This window comes from Diabrotica undecimpunctata, chromosome 8, assembly GCF_040954645.1.
Source record: "Diabrotica undecimpunctata isolate CICGRU chromosome 8, icDiaUnde3, whole genome shotgun sequence".
In the NCBI taxonomy this organism is placed as follows: Eukaryota; Metazoa; Arthropoda; class Insecta; order Coleoptera; family Chrysomelidae; genus Diabrotica; species Diabrotica undecimpunctata.
In genome coordinates, this window is record NC_092810.1 from 96,032,218 (window position 1) to 96,050,685 (window position 18,468).

Here is an 18,468-nt window from a genome sequence, read left to right on the forward strand (position 1 = left end):
GTAATATATTCCATTTCATTTGTGGAGAAATTTCCTGGAATATTTCTAAAATTATTCTCTCCAAATGGTTATATAATCTTAAAACTGCACTTTATTGTAAACAAAACAACAAAGCAAAACAAAACAAAAAAGATAAGAATATTTGTGAATAACTTTTCCATAAAACGTATGTTGAAGATATTTCCTAACATTAGATACATTTATGTTCTTGTAAGGATAGTTCGTCCATGAAATCATTGATGAGTTTGTAAAAACTACAATTAACGTTCGGCGTTAATAGATTGGTGAAAAAAAGGTCCTATTAACCTGTCATTATAAATGGCATATCACACGTTCGTCTTAAATGAATATTGGTCACCAGACTTGTGTCAGACCACCAGCGACAATTTTATAAATAGTTTCTAACAAATTTGTCTAAAATGCAACTGATGTTTTGAAAGTAAATGTCAGACATATCTTACAGGAAACAAATTCCATGTTTATCAGTGCATCTCAGATTTCACTTTACTAAAGTTACAGTTAAACTTGCATTGATATTGTAGACAAAAATATGGATATGTCGAGGCATTAGTAGAAAGAAGGAAAAATAAATATCTATTTATTTCCAGTAATAATGTTATGTCAGATACACTAGTTGTGTACCTATGTACCTATTTGCAAAATAAATGCACATGCTTTAATTACGTGTATAAATTGCAAAATTGTTAGAAAACATTTAGAAGCGAAAAGGATATCATATGCTTCTTAATTACAAGTGATAAAAATGTTCATTCAAAATAAAAATATTAGTAAAAAATAACAAAATTTAATTCTTTAATGTAACTGTATAAAATTGTACATTTGAACGTAGTTTTTAGTTTTGATCAACATTTCTTTATAACAATTTTCGATATTGTGAAATACAAAGGTATTTCACCCTTGAGCGAAATTCATATTTTTTGACATACCTTCCTTGTATACTGTTGATACAATTTGATATCTGATGACTGTATTTTAGATTTTAGAACATAAAAAAATTTTTATAAAGAATAATTTTTTTTCGCAAAATTAATAATTTATTAACAAGTTTTCCAAATGGTTCCAACTTAGTGGGACCTAGTGGGATTATATTATATATATATATATATATATATATATATATATATATATATATATATATATATATATATATATATATATATATATATATATATATATATATATATATATATATATATATATATATATATATATATATATATATATATATATATATATATATATATATATATATATATATACAGTGTGACCCATTTAGATTGGAAACACCTCTATAAAATTTGAAGTTGTTAACCGATTTTAACCAAATTTTTTTTTAATGTCATGTAATAAAAGGTCTATTGCGGGACAAAATATGAAATATTTAGTTAAATTTTCAGGGCAGTCTACGATACTTTTTCTTCGTCGAAAATGGAGAATTTGTATTAGCGATTTTTTTATTAAAAAAATTTCTACGCCACTGGATTTACAGTGACTTCAAATAACTATGACAAAAATTTCATTAAAATATATTTATTAATAACGAAGTTATGACAACTTAAAATTTTAAAACTCACTAAGCTGCGAGTTAAAAAAGAACACCCTGTATCAACAGATAACCATAAAACTAATTATTTTTCAAATAATTTTAATAATAAACCACTACTAGACAAAAAAATGTTTAAAATAGCATAAAAATTTAATGCAAGTAACGCACTTACATTATTATTAACTTTATATGCTACAACTTAAATCTCAGTTGCCATGACAACGATATTACTGTTTGATATTATTTGTGTCATACAAATTTCAGTGCTAGCATAAATTTATGCATAATATCTGCAACAATATTAACTTCAAATTCTTTTAATAATATTTTGTGTCATGGCTGCAAGATTAAGTTTGAGAGAAAAAATTGAAATTATACGTCTTTTGGGAGATAACGATAGAAGTGCCAGGGAAGTTTCTACAATATTTAATAACAGACATGTGGATCGTCCTAATATTAGCTGCGGTACGGTAAACAAAATTAACAGAATATTTAATGAATATGGTGCAGTATCAAAACTAATTTTAAAAAATAACCCGTTACAAAGAAGAAGAGGAAATGATAAAATCATTTTAGATCATTTCAGAAATAACCCTAATGCCAATTTAAGGAATGCCAGTTTATATTTGAATGTGCCTCGAGAGAGTATTCGACGATGTCTTAAGGTAAATAATATTAAACCTTACAAACCAAAATTCTTACACACATTCCAAGAAGGCGACGAAGCAAAACGTTTAGAATATTGTTTATGGGCCCAAGGGGAATATTTAAACAATATAAATTTTCTAAAAAAACGCGTTGTTTACCGACGAAGCCACTTTCACTACAAATGGAGTAGTATCATCACAGAATTGTCGCTATTGGACAGCAGATAATCCCCATTGGGTAATAAACTGTAAAAGCCAGTATTCTCAAAAAATCAATGTCTGGTGTGGTATACTGAACGAGCGAGATATTGGCCCTTTCTTTTTTGAAGAAAACTTGAACTCACGGAACTTTTTAGAATTTTTAAACACCGACTTGTGGGATGCTATTCATGAGCTCCCAATTAATGAACGATTAAATTTGTATATCCAGTTAGATGGGTGTTCTGTTCATTACGCCAGAACCGTGATGCAATGGTTAAATGAAAATTTTCCGAACCGTTGGATAGGCCGGGGTAGTCCGTTGATAGATTGGCCACCCAGATCTCCAGATCTCACAATTTTAGACTTCTTTCTCTGGGGAGTTATCAAACAAAAAGTTTGCCAAACCCGTGCAAGAGACGAAAACGAACTTCGTGCAAGTATTCGATAGGCATGTGCAGAAATTACTCCCCAACAACTAAGAACTGTAATTAGAAATATTCATAAACACTACGACAAATGTATCCAATTAGATGGTGGATTGGTAGAGGCAACTAGGATTAAACTAAAATTATGTTTCCATGTTTCTGTTAATACAGAGTGTTTTTTTAACGTTAATACAGAGTGTTTTTTTCTTAGTGAGTTTTAAAATTTTAAGTTGTCATAAGTATGTTATTAATAAATATATCTTAATGAAATTTTTGGTCATAGTTATTTGAAGCCACTCTAAATCCAGTGGCGTAGAAATTTTTTTAATAAAAAAATCGCTAATACAAATTCTAGATTTTCGACGAAGAAAAAGTATCATAGAATGCCCTGAAAATTTAACTAAATATTTCATATTTTGTCCCGCAATAGACCTTGTATTACATGACATTAAAAAAAAATTTGGTTAAAATCGGTTAACAACTTCAAATTTTATAGAGGTGTTTCCAATCTAAATGGGTCACACTGTATATATATATATATATATATATATTGTCATACTTTTTAGAATTAGAAGACATTTTACCTGTCTTAGTTAATCTTTTCATTGTTTGTATAGTCGAGTATTAAATGACCATATTCTAATCTTTTGAAATATGTATAAATTGTGTATTGACAAAACCAATTTTAAAGTAAGCTATTTAGTTTTTCTCTGAAACCGAAATTAGGCTTTTCCAAAATCATGGTAAACACAATTTAAGCTTTTGATTGGACGGTCATTTTTAAATGGGAATTTGTGAGCCGATCAGGAGACCAAAGGAGTTAGTTATATTTTGGTCATCGAAAGGAAACAGTCGTTTGTCTCAAGATAGGGTGTGGTTCGTGAGTTTGGATACCGGCGTAATGAAAATAAGTGAATAGTTTGCAGAAGGAGATAACAAGTAGATTAAAAGAGGTCCTTGTATCTACCGTGGGCATTTTATAAAGTATATGTGAAAGTATTCTTACGGCATCAAGTTGACAAAAGGAGGTCCTGGTGTCATAAATAAGTAGCTGCGTTTGGAGAAGTGAATCAGGTGTTTTTTGTGTAGTCTGCAGGAGGTTTGCAGAGACGTTAAGAAGGAGCCGAAGTGCCAAAGAGGAGAGATCACATCGTTGAGGAGACTGGACTTTTCTGGGTATGTTCCAACATACAACGCAAGAAGAAAATAAGCTGTAAGTGTTTGTACAATTGAATTTTATATCTGTGAAGGATCGGTTTGACATCATGGTCATTAGCATTCAAATTTAAGAACTGAGGTTTTGTTAGGCTAATCAAAAGTTTAAAGTTTTGTTGTTTCTTGTTTCAAGTAAAGAAAATTTTAAGTATAATTGGTTTTCACGTAATATAAATGTATGTAGCTTTATAATCTTATTATTATAAAAATTTGATTTATTTTCTTGTATGCTGATTGATAAGATATTGACAGAATTTAATAATTGTTTTATTCGTTCATATAAAATAAAGAAACGTAAATATTTGTAATATAATATATTTTTATTCTTATCCTTTCTTCTCTATCCCGATAAAAGACAACTAGAAAATCTTTTGAATCCATCGAACACAGGTAATATAAGGATTATTTTACTTTTGATAACAAATAAGTTATAATTCTTTTTTATTGGCTCAATAAACTAAGATTAAAGTCAAAATAAACAATCATAATATATATATATATATATATATATATATATATATATATATATATATATATATATATATATATATATAATTAATAATAATAATAACAAACTTCAGCCCGGAGATTAAAAATTTGTTTAAGGCATTAAATACGTACGCCTGTTCCGCGCTTAGCTACTCATTTGGTATTATAAAGTGGTCAAAAATAGATACAGAGGGTCTTCAGCGGAAAGTAAGAACACTTTCCATAAAAGCGCAAAAACATCATCCACGCAGCGCAGTAGAGAGAACAACATTACCGCGGTATCAAGGGGGAAGAGGACTTATGGATATAGGTGGGCAGTTGGATAAACAACTTGCTAATTTAAGTACTTATTTTCCGATACAGGCTGAGAAATCTACTTTACATGGAGCAATTTGCGCAGTAGATGATAAAACGCCGCTTAAATTGAGGAAACAAGAAATGCGCATAAACCACCTGACTCAGCAAGAAAAAATGCGCACCTGGATGAGTAAACCTTTGCATGGGCGACATCTCAATGAGATCAGCCAAGAATATGTCGACAATACAGCGTCGAACTATTGGTTGACAACAGGAAAGATGTTAAGACTGAGGGTTTCCTACTTGCCATTCAGTATCAGGTTATACCAACTAAAGATTACCTGGAATATATTGTTAAAGATCCTCAAGTCCAAAATGACAAATGCCGATATGGATGCCAAGCCCAGGAAACCATCCAACATCTTACTGGTGGCTGTCAGGTATTTGTCGGTACGGATTATAAAGAACGCCATGACTTAGTAGGAAAGATTATCCACCACGAACTAGCTGACAAAATGTGACTTCTCCAAACCGACCATCTTCCTTATTATCAAAACGTCCCTGACAGAATGCTTAAAAATGACAACTACAAGCTATACTGGGACCGCACTGTGCTTACAGACCAACCAGTGGTGCATAATAGACCGGATCTCATACTAGTTAATAAAATTACTAGACCAACAACACTCATTAATGTGACAATACCCAACACCAATAAGAATGGGAAATGGAAAGTACCCAGACCGTACCTATTATTTTATCTACTACTGGTGTTATTCCCAAAAACCTCCTAGAGAACATAAAACAGCTGGGTCTAAATGAACATCTCTATAAGACCATGCAGAAAGCTGTACTCCTTGCGACTTCCAGATGTGTACGAAAATTTTTGGGGGATACTTCAACATACCAAGTCACCTAGGGCTCGATAACACGAAAAGAGTCCCGCCAGAGCTCAATCCTTTTGATACCGTAAGTATCTGGGATGAGTGAATTTTCCCCTTAGAGGGAGTGTGAGCCGTATGGCTTAATCTGGATAACAAACTTACTATTTTTAAAATAAGTTTATTTTTGACGTTTCGATTTCCACTTCGGAAACCGTTCTAAAAATACAAGACATTAATAAATTAAACAAATTTTGCTTTTTGTTACTTGGTGAAAAATAATCTAATAATTTAATTTTATCTGACTCATTTATATTGAGAATTCAGACATATATTATACACTTTAAAGAAGACGATTTTAAAATGATACTGCCAATATTGCGTTCGTGGTAAGACTTTATTGTAGAATAGTTCATTCGTTTACATGAAATTCATTTTAAGTTGAGAATACCCTTCGGAAAAATTATAGCATGTAATTCGTCTTTAACAAGACAATCACATGCAATAATGACAGTAAAATTTTCCCGGTGATTTTATAGTAAAACATAAGGGAAAAACAGGAAGAAAACCTCATAATACTATACCGATATGGTAAGTATTTGGTCTTACTTTAGTTTACTTTCAATAAACACCAAATTCTGATCATATATGAATGTTATTTAAAAACATAAATGATGTATCCTTCTTAGGTTATTGACACAACCACTAATAGTGGTATTTTTTTATCGATTTCCTCTTTCAATACAATCAGATCCTATTGCATTATGCCTAGCAATTCGTGACGCAACTGGCCTTACTTAACTTTGAGAGTCGCTTTATTTTTCTGTTTTTACCATCCGTTTTTTTTAGGACTTACTTAAATCTTTCCATTGAACTCATGGAACTCTCAAATAATCTCAAATGAACTGATGTTCATTCAAGATTATTTGAGATCTATCAAATAATTCTCTATGTTTTATATAGATTGATGATCACTTATTCTATCATTTAATGGTCCATATATATTGTAGCGTTATAACTGCTACATTGCCTGCTTTCTTTCTTATGTTAATATATTTCGTTAATTCTATTCTCCAATTTCCATATCTTCTATCATAATTCATATTCTTCTATATCCTCCATTGTATCTCTTATTTTTCTATATATTTTCTCAGATATAGATTATATCAGAATTATGTCGTTACTTAATTGATTCATTATTCTCTTTTCATTTTTACTGGTATTTGGTATAAAAACCAGTTGGCGTCCAAATCTATCTTCTTTATATATATATTTCAGTATCTACCTTTCCTATTTTCTTAATAATCATCATTTTTATCTTTTACTCAAGTTTCTAAAGAATGAATTTTATTTTCATCTCTATTTCTGTTACTTTGGAACGAGAGGTGCCATCTTTATTCTCTGTTTAGTTTAATGCTAGTGACATTGTCATTGCATTGTTGGTTAACTGTCTGTCAAAGACTCCTTTTTGTTGACATTTCCCCCTTCCCGTTCGATACAAAAGTCGATATAATGGCTTCTATTTCTAAAAATGTCGATTTTCTTCATGACTTCTGTAAAAGTACAATAACCAATTGTTGTGTCGTCTCCTGATTAGGAGGTAAGAGTATAATATATTTTATCGGTTTCCTGATTCTACCTGTTGTATAAAAATCTTTTTATAATTTTAACTTTGAAAATTCTAAGATCATATTTTGTGGATATTTCTTATGTTTTTTATTTTATATAAAAAACTAGCGATAAGAAATATATAGTTTCTTTAATATAGTATGTAAAAGTTTTACGAATATTTTTATAGTTTTAAATATTAATTTTAAATCCTTAATAATATCGTTTGATTTTAATAATAATTAACTTTTGACAAACTACCATTTCTATATAGAAATGTTTCTAAATTCTAAATTATCTAGCTTTTCAATAAATATATCTTGTCATTTTTACCGAATCCGCTTTTAATTAATATTAGAATATTTCAGTAGTAAAAAGTAATTACCATTTGCTTTAAAATATTATATATCCTTACTTTTACTTATTTGCTTTTGATAAATACATAAATAAGAATTGTTTCTCGACTTGCTTGGGTAAATAATGATAAAATTTTGATAAATTTGATTGGTCACCTATTCATCCCCCAAGCAAGGTCACTCATTTTGGTTTCACCATTTTCTGAAGCAAGGTGTGTTTTTCTTCATTTTAGTCAACCTCCCTAATACATTTCTCAGGTGCTGGTCAAATTCTATTAACATCCAGAAGACCAACCGGCCTGAGAATGGCACTATCATTCCGATAGGAGAGTTGACTCCGGGGCAAGAAAATCCACAGCTAACAACATGGCTTGCTAACAACCATAGCAGAAAAGACCAGGATAAAACCTAGGATTTGGTGACAAACATTTTTCTTTACTATAATGTAACACTATAGCAAGAAGTCGAATAATTTTTATTTAAATTCAATATCATATTTAAACATGTATTTTTCTGTCTTTTTTTTTTAATATTTTAATAAACATGTGTTAATTTAACTGTGTATTGTTTCTTCTTTTTACTTGTTTGCGTGTGTTGCTCCAGAGTAGGCCATATTCACGTCCTGAGTGAGCTAGCCAGGAAGTGTTTCGTATAACGTCTAATGTAGCAATTTTGCAATTGATACATTGGGGGTTATGACGTTAAAAATTGGTCCCAACAAGAAACGATTTGTCGCTCCAACGTTGTTAGTGATGTTAGTCGGGTTGTAGAAGCAAACTAAGGTTTGCGGTTACAAGTTAACAACAGCATCTCAACGTTGGGATGTTACAAATTGAGCCTCGAAGGGTTACAAATTGGCACCCAATGAATATTCGTTGGCACGTCATAGATTGACGTCCAATGAATGTTCGTTGCAACGTTACAGTATCACCTAAATAAAAACGATCACAGGGTTTTTATCTATACAATTCTTTGTATACGAAAGAAAACGTTAAATTTTTGAACAAAATTGAAATCCCACTGTATGGTGAAGATATGTAGATGATGTATTGTTAACATGGCCTTGGGGATGAGGGTTGTTGGACACATTCCTGAATGATATTTAATGATTAAGAAGAGACAATACAATGTACCATGGGAAAGGAATATAATAACACACTATCTTTCCTAGATGTTTTAATCTCAAAGAAGGATACTAGATATGTATATAAATGACAAATCAAATCACAGCAATATTAAAAAGAGAATCATTATATCCTTATACGATAGAGCCAAAATTACTTATTCAAACAAAACTTCGTTCTTAGAGATAAAACATTTGTTAACATCCGTTTTTTTTAAAAACGATTATCCTTTGGCGTTTATAAATAAATAATTTTCAAGAATCGACCAAATAAAACAAAAAAACTTATACGGGAATAGAACGTGATCATACAGCATCCACAAAAAAATAATACAAGAAAAATAACAATACCATGCATTAAATGATTATTGGAAAACTTTAAACGATAGAAAATAAATTTAACATTTTAACAACTCTCAAAACAACAAGTACATTGAGATCTATTTTATCTAAAACTAAACCTAGCAATAAACAAGAAAGAAAAAAGAATTGTATTTATAAAATACTCTGTGAATGAGATTATTTTTATTTAGCTAAAACATCAAGATTATTTTAGAATAATGATTCAAAGTGAACATCAATCTTATATTAACCTTTATCCGAAAAGGTGTGTCCATCGGACACACTTATACAGTGTGTCCGTAAAGATGGAATAAATTCGATATTTTCTAAATGAAAAGCCTTTTTTAAGAAAATCTAAAACACGTCGATTTTTAAATTTAATGTTCTACATTTTACAATAAAATTTGATTATACAAGGTGATACACACTACAGTGATGACGTCATCAGCTCTTTTTTTAAACGTAACACCCTGTATTTTAGGACATTTTTAGATCGATCAAAATAAGCTGATCTCAAAAAAGTATAATACTCGGGTCTAATGGATATAATTTGAAAGATAAGCGCTTAGAAATTAAATTATTTATTATCAATTGCAAAAAAGTAGCCTACTTCTAGTTTTTGGTAAACTGTAATTATTTTTAGTAACGTTCAATAACAATTAAGTGGTACAATAATTGTTTTAATTAGTGAATGTTCTGTATTATTGTTTAGAATTATTTTAAGTAGAAATGAATTTGAGTGTAATGCAAAGAATTGAAATAATCATGATGGTTGGATATGGAGACAAATCGCGAACTCAGATGGAAGTGTGTAATTTATTTAATGATAAATATCTAGAAATACCCATCACGCAATCAACAGTTAGTAAGATTGAAAAGCAATTTCGAGAAACTGATACGGTTGAAAATGCACACAAATCAGGTCGTCCCTCTGTAAATTATGTTACATTAGATATTCTACTTGCTTTTGAAGAAGATGCGCACACTTCTGTCCGTAAGGTTAGTAGTGATCTCGATATACTCGTTGCAAAACAACGGTACACAAAGTACGTAAAAGTGAGTAAAGTAAGTAAGTAAAATATTATTTTTTCTGATAAACCTACATTCAAATTAAATGGTGAGGTCAACCGTCAGAATTGTAGATACTGGGTAAAAGAAACTGGATGCAGGACTGGATGCAGGATGCAGGAACATCATACACAATACCCGCAGAAGGTAAACGTATAGGCTGGCATTGTAATAAATAAAATCATTGGACCCTACTATTTCGAAGGGAATTTAAACGGGCCAGCATACCTTTAGTTTTTAAGTGGGTATCTCGTACTTACTTTAGTTAATTTATTCCAGAGTACAATTAATCTTGAAGGTTTTGATACAAGTTTATGGTTTCAATGGGATGGTGCGCCTCCGAATTATCCTTTAGATGTTCAAAGGTACCTAAACGAAATTTTTCCGAACATGTGGATTGGAAGACGTGGATATATTGAATGGCCAGCGAGGTCGCCAGACCTCAATCCTTTGGATTATTTTATGTGGGGTCATTTAAATAATGTTGTTTATAAAACGAAACCTGCAAATACTACAGACTTAAACACAAGAATTCGTATATAAAAAAACAATATTTCTCAAGAAAGCATAAACAAGGTTCTACAAGAAATTGTACAACGTTTAGGTTACTGTCAAATACAACAAGGGCTACAATTCGAACATTTAAGATTAAGTCATGTATTAATTACTGGATTACTTTCAAGTTATTTATTATAATTTATTTTTTATAATTTATTAATATTATAAATCAATAAAAATTAATTTTCTAAGCGCATATCTTTCAAATTATATATGTTAGACCCTCAGTATTATACCTTTTTAAAATCAGCTCATTTTTGTCGATCTAAAAATGTCCTAAAATACAGAGTGTTACATTTAAAAAAAGAGCCGATGACGTCATCAATGTAATGTGTATCACCTTGTATAATGAAATTTTATTGTAAAATGTAGAACATTAAATCTAAAAATCGACGTGTTTTAGATTTTTTTAAAAAGGCTTTTCATTTAGGAAATATCGAATTTATTCCATACTTTACGGACAAACTGTAAGATATGGTACTTTATATTTCAAAAATCACAGTATATTATTATCTTAAATGATTTTTACTGACATGAACAGACAGTGTGTATCCGTCAGACACAATTTGCCTTTCGATGCGGTTACGCCACTGGTCATCAATATTTATTGACTATCGGTCACGTGAAGTACTAAACAAGCTCTGACTATAATACTATATTAATTTAGTCTGACTTATGGTACAAAAAATAACAGGTATGATATTTTCTAGCTCGAAATTGAGACGAATTCGCGCATGACGTCACAATAAGAGTGATTTTAAATATTCCCCGTAAGGACATCGGCGCTCGTATCACAATTAATTTTTAATTGGCAATAAAGTCGTTTTATAGATTAATAAAGTTTCTATTGAACTATTTTAGGTTTATTGAAATATAGGTGTTTTATTATTCTGATTGAAAAAATTAATAAATAATACAGTGAACAAAAATAAATCTGAAAAATAAATTTCTGAATTTTATTTAAAACCTTTTTGTATTCTTCGCTTTTTAATCCTAGAAATATAACCTTCGTTAATTTTACGAGCTCTCTTTTGATTGGATTGTCTTATCCTGTCTCAAGGAGGATATTGAGCCTTCGTCTAGTATCACGTTAACAGATGAAAGTAATTGATCAGTAACTATTTGTAATAAAATCGACAAAACAAATAAAACGCAAGGTTTTAAGTTACAATTTTCTTTAAGTTCACTTATTTCTCTTATCTTCTTTAAGTATTGGGTTTAATTTCTTAATTCTAAAATACATTCGAGATCGAAAGAGTAATGTAATTATCTGTTTCACAATCCTCTTCGACTCTTTTGGAAAGCTTTTCCTGCCTTTTAAGTTGAATTATGAATAAACTTTTTGATTGTGGCAGATGAAGAAAAGGAATAGCATCACCCTTTAGCTTAGGTCCTTTCTTTGATTTTTATTGAAGTCATTTATGCTGCAAAGTCTTCCGACGTAAAATGTTTGGCACAAATCCTTTAGGTTTTAGTATTAAATTTATCTTCACGGCAACAAGCAACTCACAGTTTTTACACTAGCGAGTCCTTGAGAAAATCATGAAACCTACCAGATTTATCGGCATCTCTTGTCTGAATATCACTCAAACAACCAGCTACTGCACGACGCATTTTACGTTTTTATTATTCCTCGCGAAAGCCTAAAACATACAGAAGGGGTATGAGTATGGTTGAGTATTAAGTACTGACTCAATAATAATTCTAACATATCTCTCTCTCTCTCTCTCTCTCCAATGGCGCTACAGCCCAAAACGAGCCCTCGCTTCCTCCAAACTAGGCTTTCAACCTTGCCCGTCCCGCGCCAATCTTCTCCAGGTTCTCACGTCTAGCAAATTTTGCGCGTCCGTTGCCACTTCATTCTCCCACCTTTTCCGTGGCCTTCCTTTTAATCTTTCGCCCTGCATTTTACTATCTAGTAAATCTAGTCTCCATTCTCAGTACATGACGAGACCATCAAAATCTCTTAAGTTTGATAAATTCCAAGATCGGTGCCTTTTGAACAGTAGGTAGAGTTCATTCTTTTCCTCTGGATCTCCATACTCAGTTTTCTGTAATAGGTCCAAATATCTTCCTTAAGACTTTTCGTTGGAAGACTTTTAGCTTTCGTTTTGTGTTTTCTGTCATCACTTATGTCTCGCATCCATAACATACTATTGGTCTGATAATAGTTTTGTGGACCCTGATTTTCGATCTTCAATGAGTGTTTTTGGAGCGAAACACATGGGCGAGTGAAAAGTAAGCATTATTTCCCTTTAGTATTGTTCTTAATAAACATACCTTATTTATAACTTCTAAAACACCAAAATATTATTTATATAAAGTAAGTATGCCTATAAAGCCACTATCACTTATAAAATCGCATAAAGGATTCAAAATATTTCTAATAATAATTTTTCACACTAAAAAGCCTACAAATCAACTTAAATCTTACAAAACACCATAAAATCTACAACAATCTTACCAAAGAAGACAAAAGCTAAAAAATTAATAGAACTCCTGTTATAAACAGATATATTACAATGACGGCCACTCTCATTGTGACGTCAAGAGTAGGGGACCTGCTGACAGTGGTATGCGCAATATCATACCTGGTATTCTTTGTATCTTTGTAATCCTGTAGTTTCGGGTATTTTTTTCAATTTATTTAACTAGTGTTTATTCCGTACATAGAAATATCTTCACTTTTTAGTTTTCACACATTTACTAAATTATAAAGTAGTAAATATGAGCAAAAGAAAGTTAACCGTAACGGAGCTTGAAGATATAATTGAGAACTTATCTTATTTTGATGATGATAAATACTGCGTAGTGGGTTTCCACGACGAATCTGAATCAGATTAGGATCATTTGTTGGGAAGCTAGTGAAGTGGAGGATATACAAATTTTAAAGGAAAATCCATGTTAGTATAAAATAAAACGTAGATTGAGATTAGTATAATTTATGATAAAATTTCAGCTCTTGAAGAACACATCAAAAACAGTTAACCAAAAATGTATGTTGCTAAAGATAAAACTGAGTGGTCATTACAACCTTTTCCGACTGGACGAACACGAGTTCAAAATTTAGTAAAAGGACCACTACACAGAGTTCAACTTTCACCTGGAACATGCATTAAAGAACCAATAGATACATTTCGCTTATATTTGACTGAAAATATTGTGAATGACATTGTCCGTTACACCAATCTAAAGGCTTATCGTGTATTGTCAAATAAACCATTGAAGTCCTGCGATAGAATTGAAATGTATGCTTTTTTTGGTCTCCCGTTTACCGCCGGGAATCTAAAATCAAATTATGCAAACGACAAGATACGAGAGACGTAAACAAATAAACTGGCTGCTATACGGGATATATGGGATCAAGGGCTAGGAAATTTGCAAAATCATTATTTGCCAGGATGAAATATAACAATCGACGAACAGTTGATTCACTATTGTGGAAGATGTCCAATCAAACGATATATCCCCTCAAAACCCGACAAGTATGGAATGAAAATATAGTGTGCATGTGACTCAGAAACTTTTTATCCTCTAAATGCGATCCCATATCTTGGCAAAGAAGGTAAACAAGTAGCTACTGGTTTGGAACATAAAGTGGTTGAATCGCTAAGCGAAACTTATTACCAAACCTATAGGAACGTAACATTTGATAACTATTTTACGGACTTAGATATGGCTTATAATATGCTATCTAATGGTTCAACAATTGTTGGCACAGCTAAAAAAAAATAAAAATTTTTTTCCTCCTAAGTTTTAACTACTTAAGAACAAGGAGCCATTGTCTTCTACATATGGTTTGACAAAAAAGGTAACATACGTGCCTAAGCCTATAAAAAGTGTCATAGTGTTGTCAGAAATGCATTACTCGAATGATAGAGAGGAGATGAACGATAAACCACAGATTATTCTCGACTATAATAAAACAAAAGGTGAACTTGACTCGCTCGACCAGATGTTGCATCAATATATGTGCAAATGTGGAACTGTTGGACTGTCGCATATTTTATGAATATGTTAGATGTATACTGTCTAACATCTTATGTTATTTGGATCAACCTGCATTCAAACTGTAACATAAAAAGATATAAAAAAGACGTCTATTTATAATTGAAACAGCAGAACAACTTATAAAACCCCATATTTTCCACAGGTCGAACGTAGGACTGTCTAAATCTAATTTATGAGCTTATTAGTTACCTAAATGTCATATCATCGTAGATACTTTAGAATTATAGCTTAACATTTGCATTGATTATTAATTTTTATAGACTGAGCACTTACTAATTATTACTTTATTAGCTAAAAATAAAAATTCAAAAGAATTTATACATATTTTGTTATATATAACATGAAATACCATAATATTGTCAACGTGTGTCCGACGGACACACTCTGTCCTACTACGTCAGAAAAAATAAGTGTCCGAATGAGGGTTAAAAATAAAGAATTTGATAGATCTCGAATATGTAAACATGCATGGAAAAATAAACATAGAGTTCAGTGGAAAGATTCCAGTATTGTCCTAAAAGCAACATATGGTAAATGGAGATAAATGAAAGAGGCAGCTTTATTTACGCTAAATGAGACCAATTGCGTCGTAAGTTTCTCTGCAGAATACAGTGGATTCTGTATTCTGTAATATTAGTAAATCAATATCATAGATAATAACAGAGTTTGGGATTTATTGAGAGCAAACTAAATGTAAGACCAAATACTTACCATGTCGGGATAGTATTATAAGCTTTTTTTCTGACTTTTTTCATATTTTACTATGAAAACATTAACAGAGGACTTTAATATCATCATTGCAGGTGGTTGCCATTTTAAAGACGAATCGCATGCTATGATTTTTATGACGGTTATTCTCAAATTAAAGTTGATTTCATGTAATAGAATCAACTATCTTACAATAAAGTCGTCCCAGGAACGCCACTCAACAGTATTGGCATTTTTAAGTCGTCTACTATAAAATGAGTATCTGAATTGTTAATATGACTAAGTCAGATAAAATTAAATTAATAGAAGAATTTTTCACAAATGTAAAAAAAACAAAATTTGTGCATTTAAAATAACACAAGAAAACAACTCCAGAATAATATTAAGAGATAATAAAGTACCAAAATAAAGAATAATAACTAAGAAATTGACTGATAATTATAATTTATGTAATTCAATAAAGAGACTGTTACTATACCGCTATTAGAGCATATAATAAAACATTTAAATAAGGCAAACGATATGATGGCAGAAGATATCTTAAAACTCATGGAAACTCGAGAAAAATACAAAAATATAACAAAAAATAATGCATTGGTTATTGATCAGTCCAGTAGTGTCTAAGTAATCGGGGCTCAAAGAAGACATCAAAGAGGATATCAATGATAATCGACGCTGTTCAACCCGGAAGACTGTTGAGTTTAATATTAATTCTTGTAAGAGTTAATTAAAATTAACAAAACTCACCATAAATTATTATCAGTTTCTTAATAAAACTAAATTCCTTCTGAAGGTTCCAGAACTTTTTAATAGTTGTGTTCGAGCAAAATATAATCTCTGGTCGATACAGTGTGAGTACATGTCTTAACTCATCTTCTGTGTACACATGATTAATGGGTGCTACTGTAGCTCCTACGTATAAAGAAGCTAAAACAGCGTCAAAGAATCTCACGTTGTTCTCACTACTTATTGAAACAATTGTGTTGGGCTGTAGTCCAAAATTAAGCAGGGCTTGTGCTAAAGTGCAGGAATCTTCCACTAGGCTTCTGTATGTACGCGTTTCTCCAGAAAATACGTCTACCTATAAATAAAAATACGGTTTACTTAACATAATATTATTAGCTTTATATAAACTAAAATTATTTGGACACATATTCAATTTGAATATGCTTGTTCAATTGAAACCCATCTTTGATCAGGATAACTTTGAAAACAATTGGAATTACTCAACTGGCAATGTTAGTTATGTTTGTAAACGTTACACTGCTCAATTCCTATAATTTGTATTTTACTGCGTTTTTAAGCATTGGAACGTAAAATGGCGCTATGTTTCAAATTTTTCAACAACTACTAGAAGAGTAGCGCAGAAGAGAGATCATTTTGATGTAGTGGTTGTAAACCTCCAGAAATGGAGTACATAAGAAGAAGAACATACCTATGGTCCTTAATATTACCAAAGTTCACATAAAACCACTTTTTTAGTCATTACTCCATTTTAAAATAACAATACAACACCACAAATTGTCCTTTTATCTATATAGAGTCAACCTTAATCCATCAATGTTGTTGTTTTTCATATTTAATGAATACATACATTACTAAGTTATCAACTTTCTCCATTTAACTAATATTCATAAACTTAGAAACACTTTCTGTTTCTCGAGTGCCAAATATTGTTTTTAACATATCGACTGGTCCATCGAAGACTGTAGTAACTCAAATTTTCCACCTTTTGAGTTACGAGCGCCAAACAATAAAACATAATGATCTCTTCCTTATAGAATCGTATTTCGGTAAATATAGTTATGCAACTAATATTACGTGTACACGTCTTATACTATCTCCGATTTATGAAAAGAAAATGTAGGAAATCATCGTATCTTGAGTTACAATTGTGTTCGTTGTTATCCGAGGCGATAGCATTATAATTATATTATAGCATTATAGTTATCGTAACATGAGTTACTACGGCATTCGGCGCTAATTTAAGGTTATGTTCAATGTGCAAAAATTTAATTTTGCTATTACTGCCATAATGTGTTTCAGAAGTAAGTTAATATTGGAACTAGATGAGCTAAGATTTAGAGATGATTAGCTGAGAAAACACTGAAAAGGATATTATTTCTTATTGGTATTTTGAAGGTAAATGCATAATAAACTTTCTTTAAAATAATAAAAACAAAGTAAAAACCTACTTATCTTTTTAAGGTAAACATATTGATGTAAGTATTGTAGAAGAAAGCAAAAACAAAAAGAAAAATGTGAATCAGAGTGACCACGAGACTGATAGTAATCCTGAATGTTCTACAGCTTGGTATAAATTCTGCATAAAAAAATATTATATTATATTGTATTTTTATTTTAGCAACATTAGAACAGAATAAAGCTAATGGGAACGAAAATTAAATAATTGAGAAGGAAACCGGTGAGGAACCATTTCATGCAGACTTTAATGCTGACCTAGATTACATACCGACAGAAGAGGAAAACATTCCTGGAAAAATAAATGAGCTCAATAAGAATATAACTGAGACAACCACAAATAGAGAAATAGAGAAAAAAACGAAGAAAAAGGAGAAATATACATGAAGTAAGTAGAAAAATAATTAGGAACGTTAGTAAGTGGATGAAAAATCTAAACCTGATTTTAATCTGGGAATTAAATATGAAACTGGAAAATGTATTAAAATAAAGGTCGACTAGATAGGTGAAGAATGCGCAGACACATGAAGACTAAAATATGCTACCAAAAGAGCTAGAGAAGATAGAGACCTTTGTTCAATGAATTTTAAAAGTTAAAAGATCATACAAAAAATGGAATTTTATTTCTCGTCGTATGAGACAGGTAGCCAAAAAAGCAGCTATTAATGCAGAACAACGGTCTCAAAGAAATTACCCTCGAGTACATTACATCTAAATTCGCAATAAAGAACAACTTGTTTACAAAACTATGTTCTTGGAAACGCTTAACG

At 30.9% G+C, this 18,468-nt stretch overlaps 1 protein-coding gene across 1 annotated transcript in view; it reads right to left on the reverse strand.

Annotated features, from left to right (window-relative positions):
* The window catches only part of LOC140447784 (luciferin 4-monooxygenase-like), a 101,655-nt gene that overhangs the window by 51,601 nt on the left and 31,586 nt on the right, over positions 1–18,468 (reverse strand). Inside the window, exon 2 of the mRNA XM_072540642.1 lies at positions 16,244–16,577. Within this exon, the coding sequence (XP_072396743.1) occupies positions 16,244–16,577 (334 nt within the window). The remainder of the gene's footprint in view (positions 1–16,243; positions 16,578–18,468) is intronic.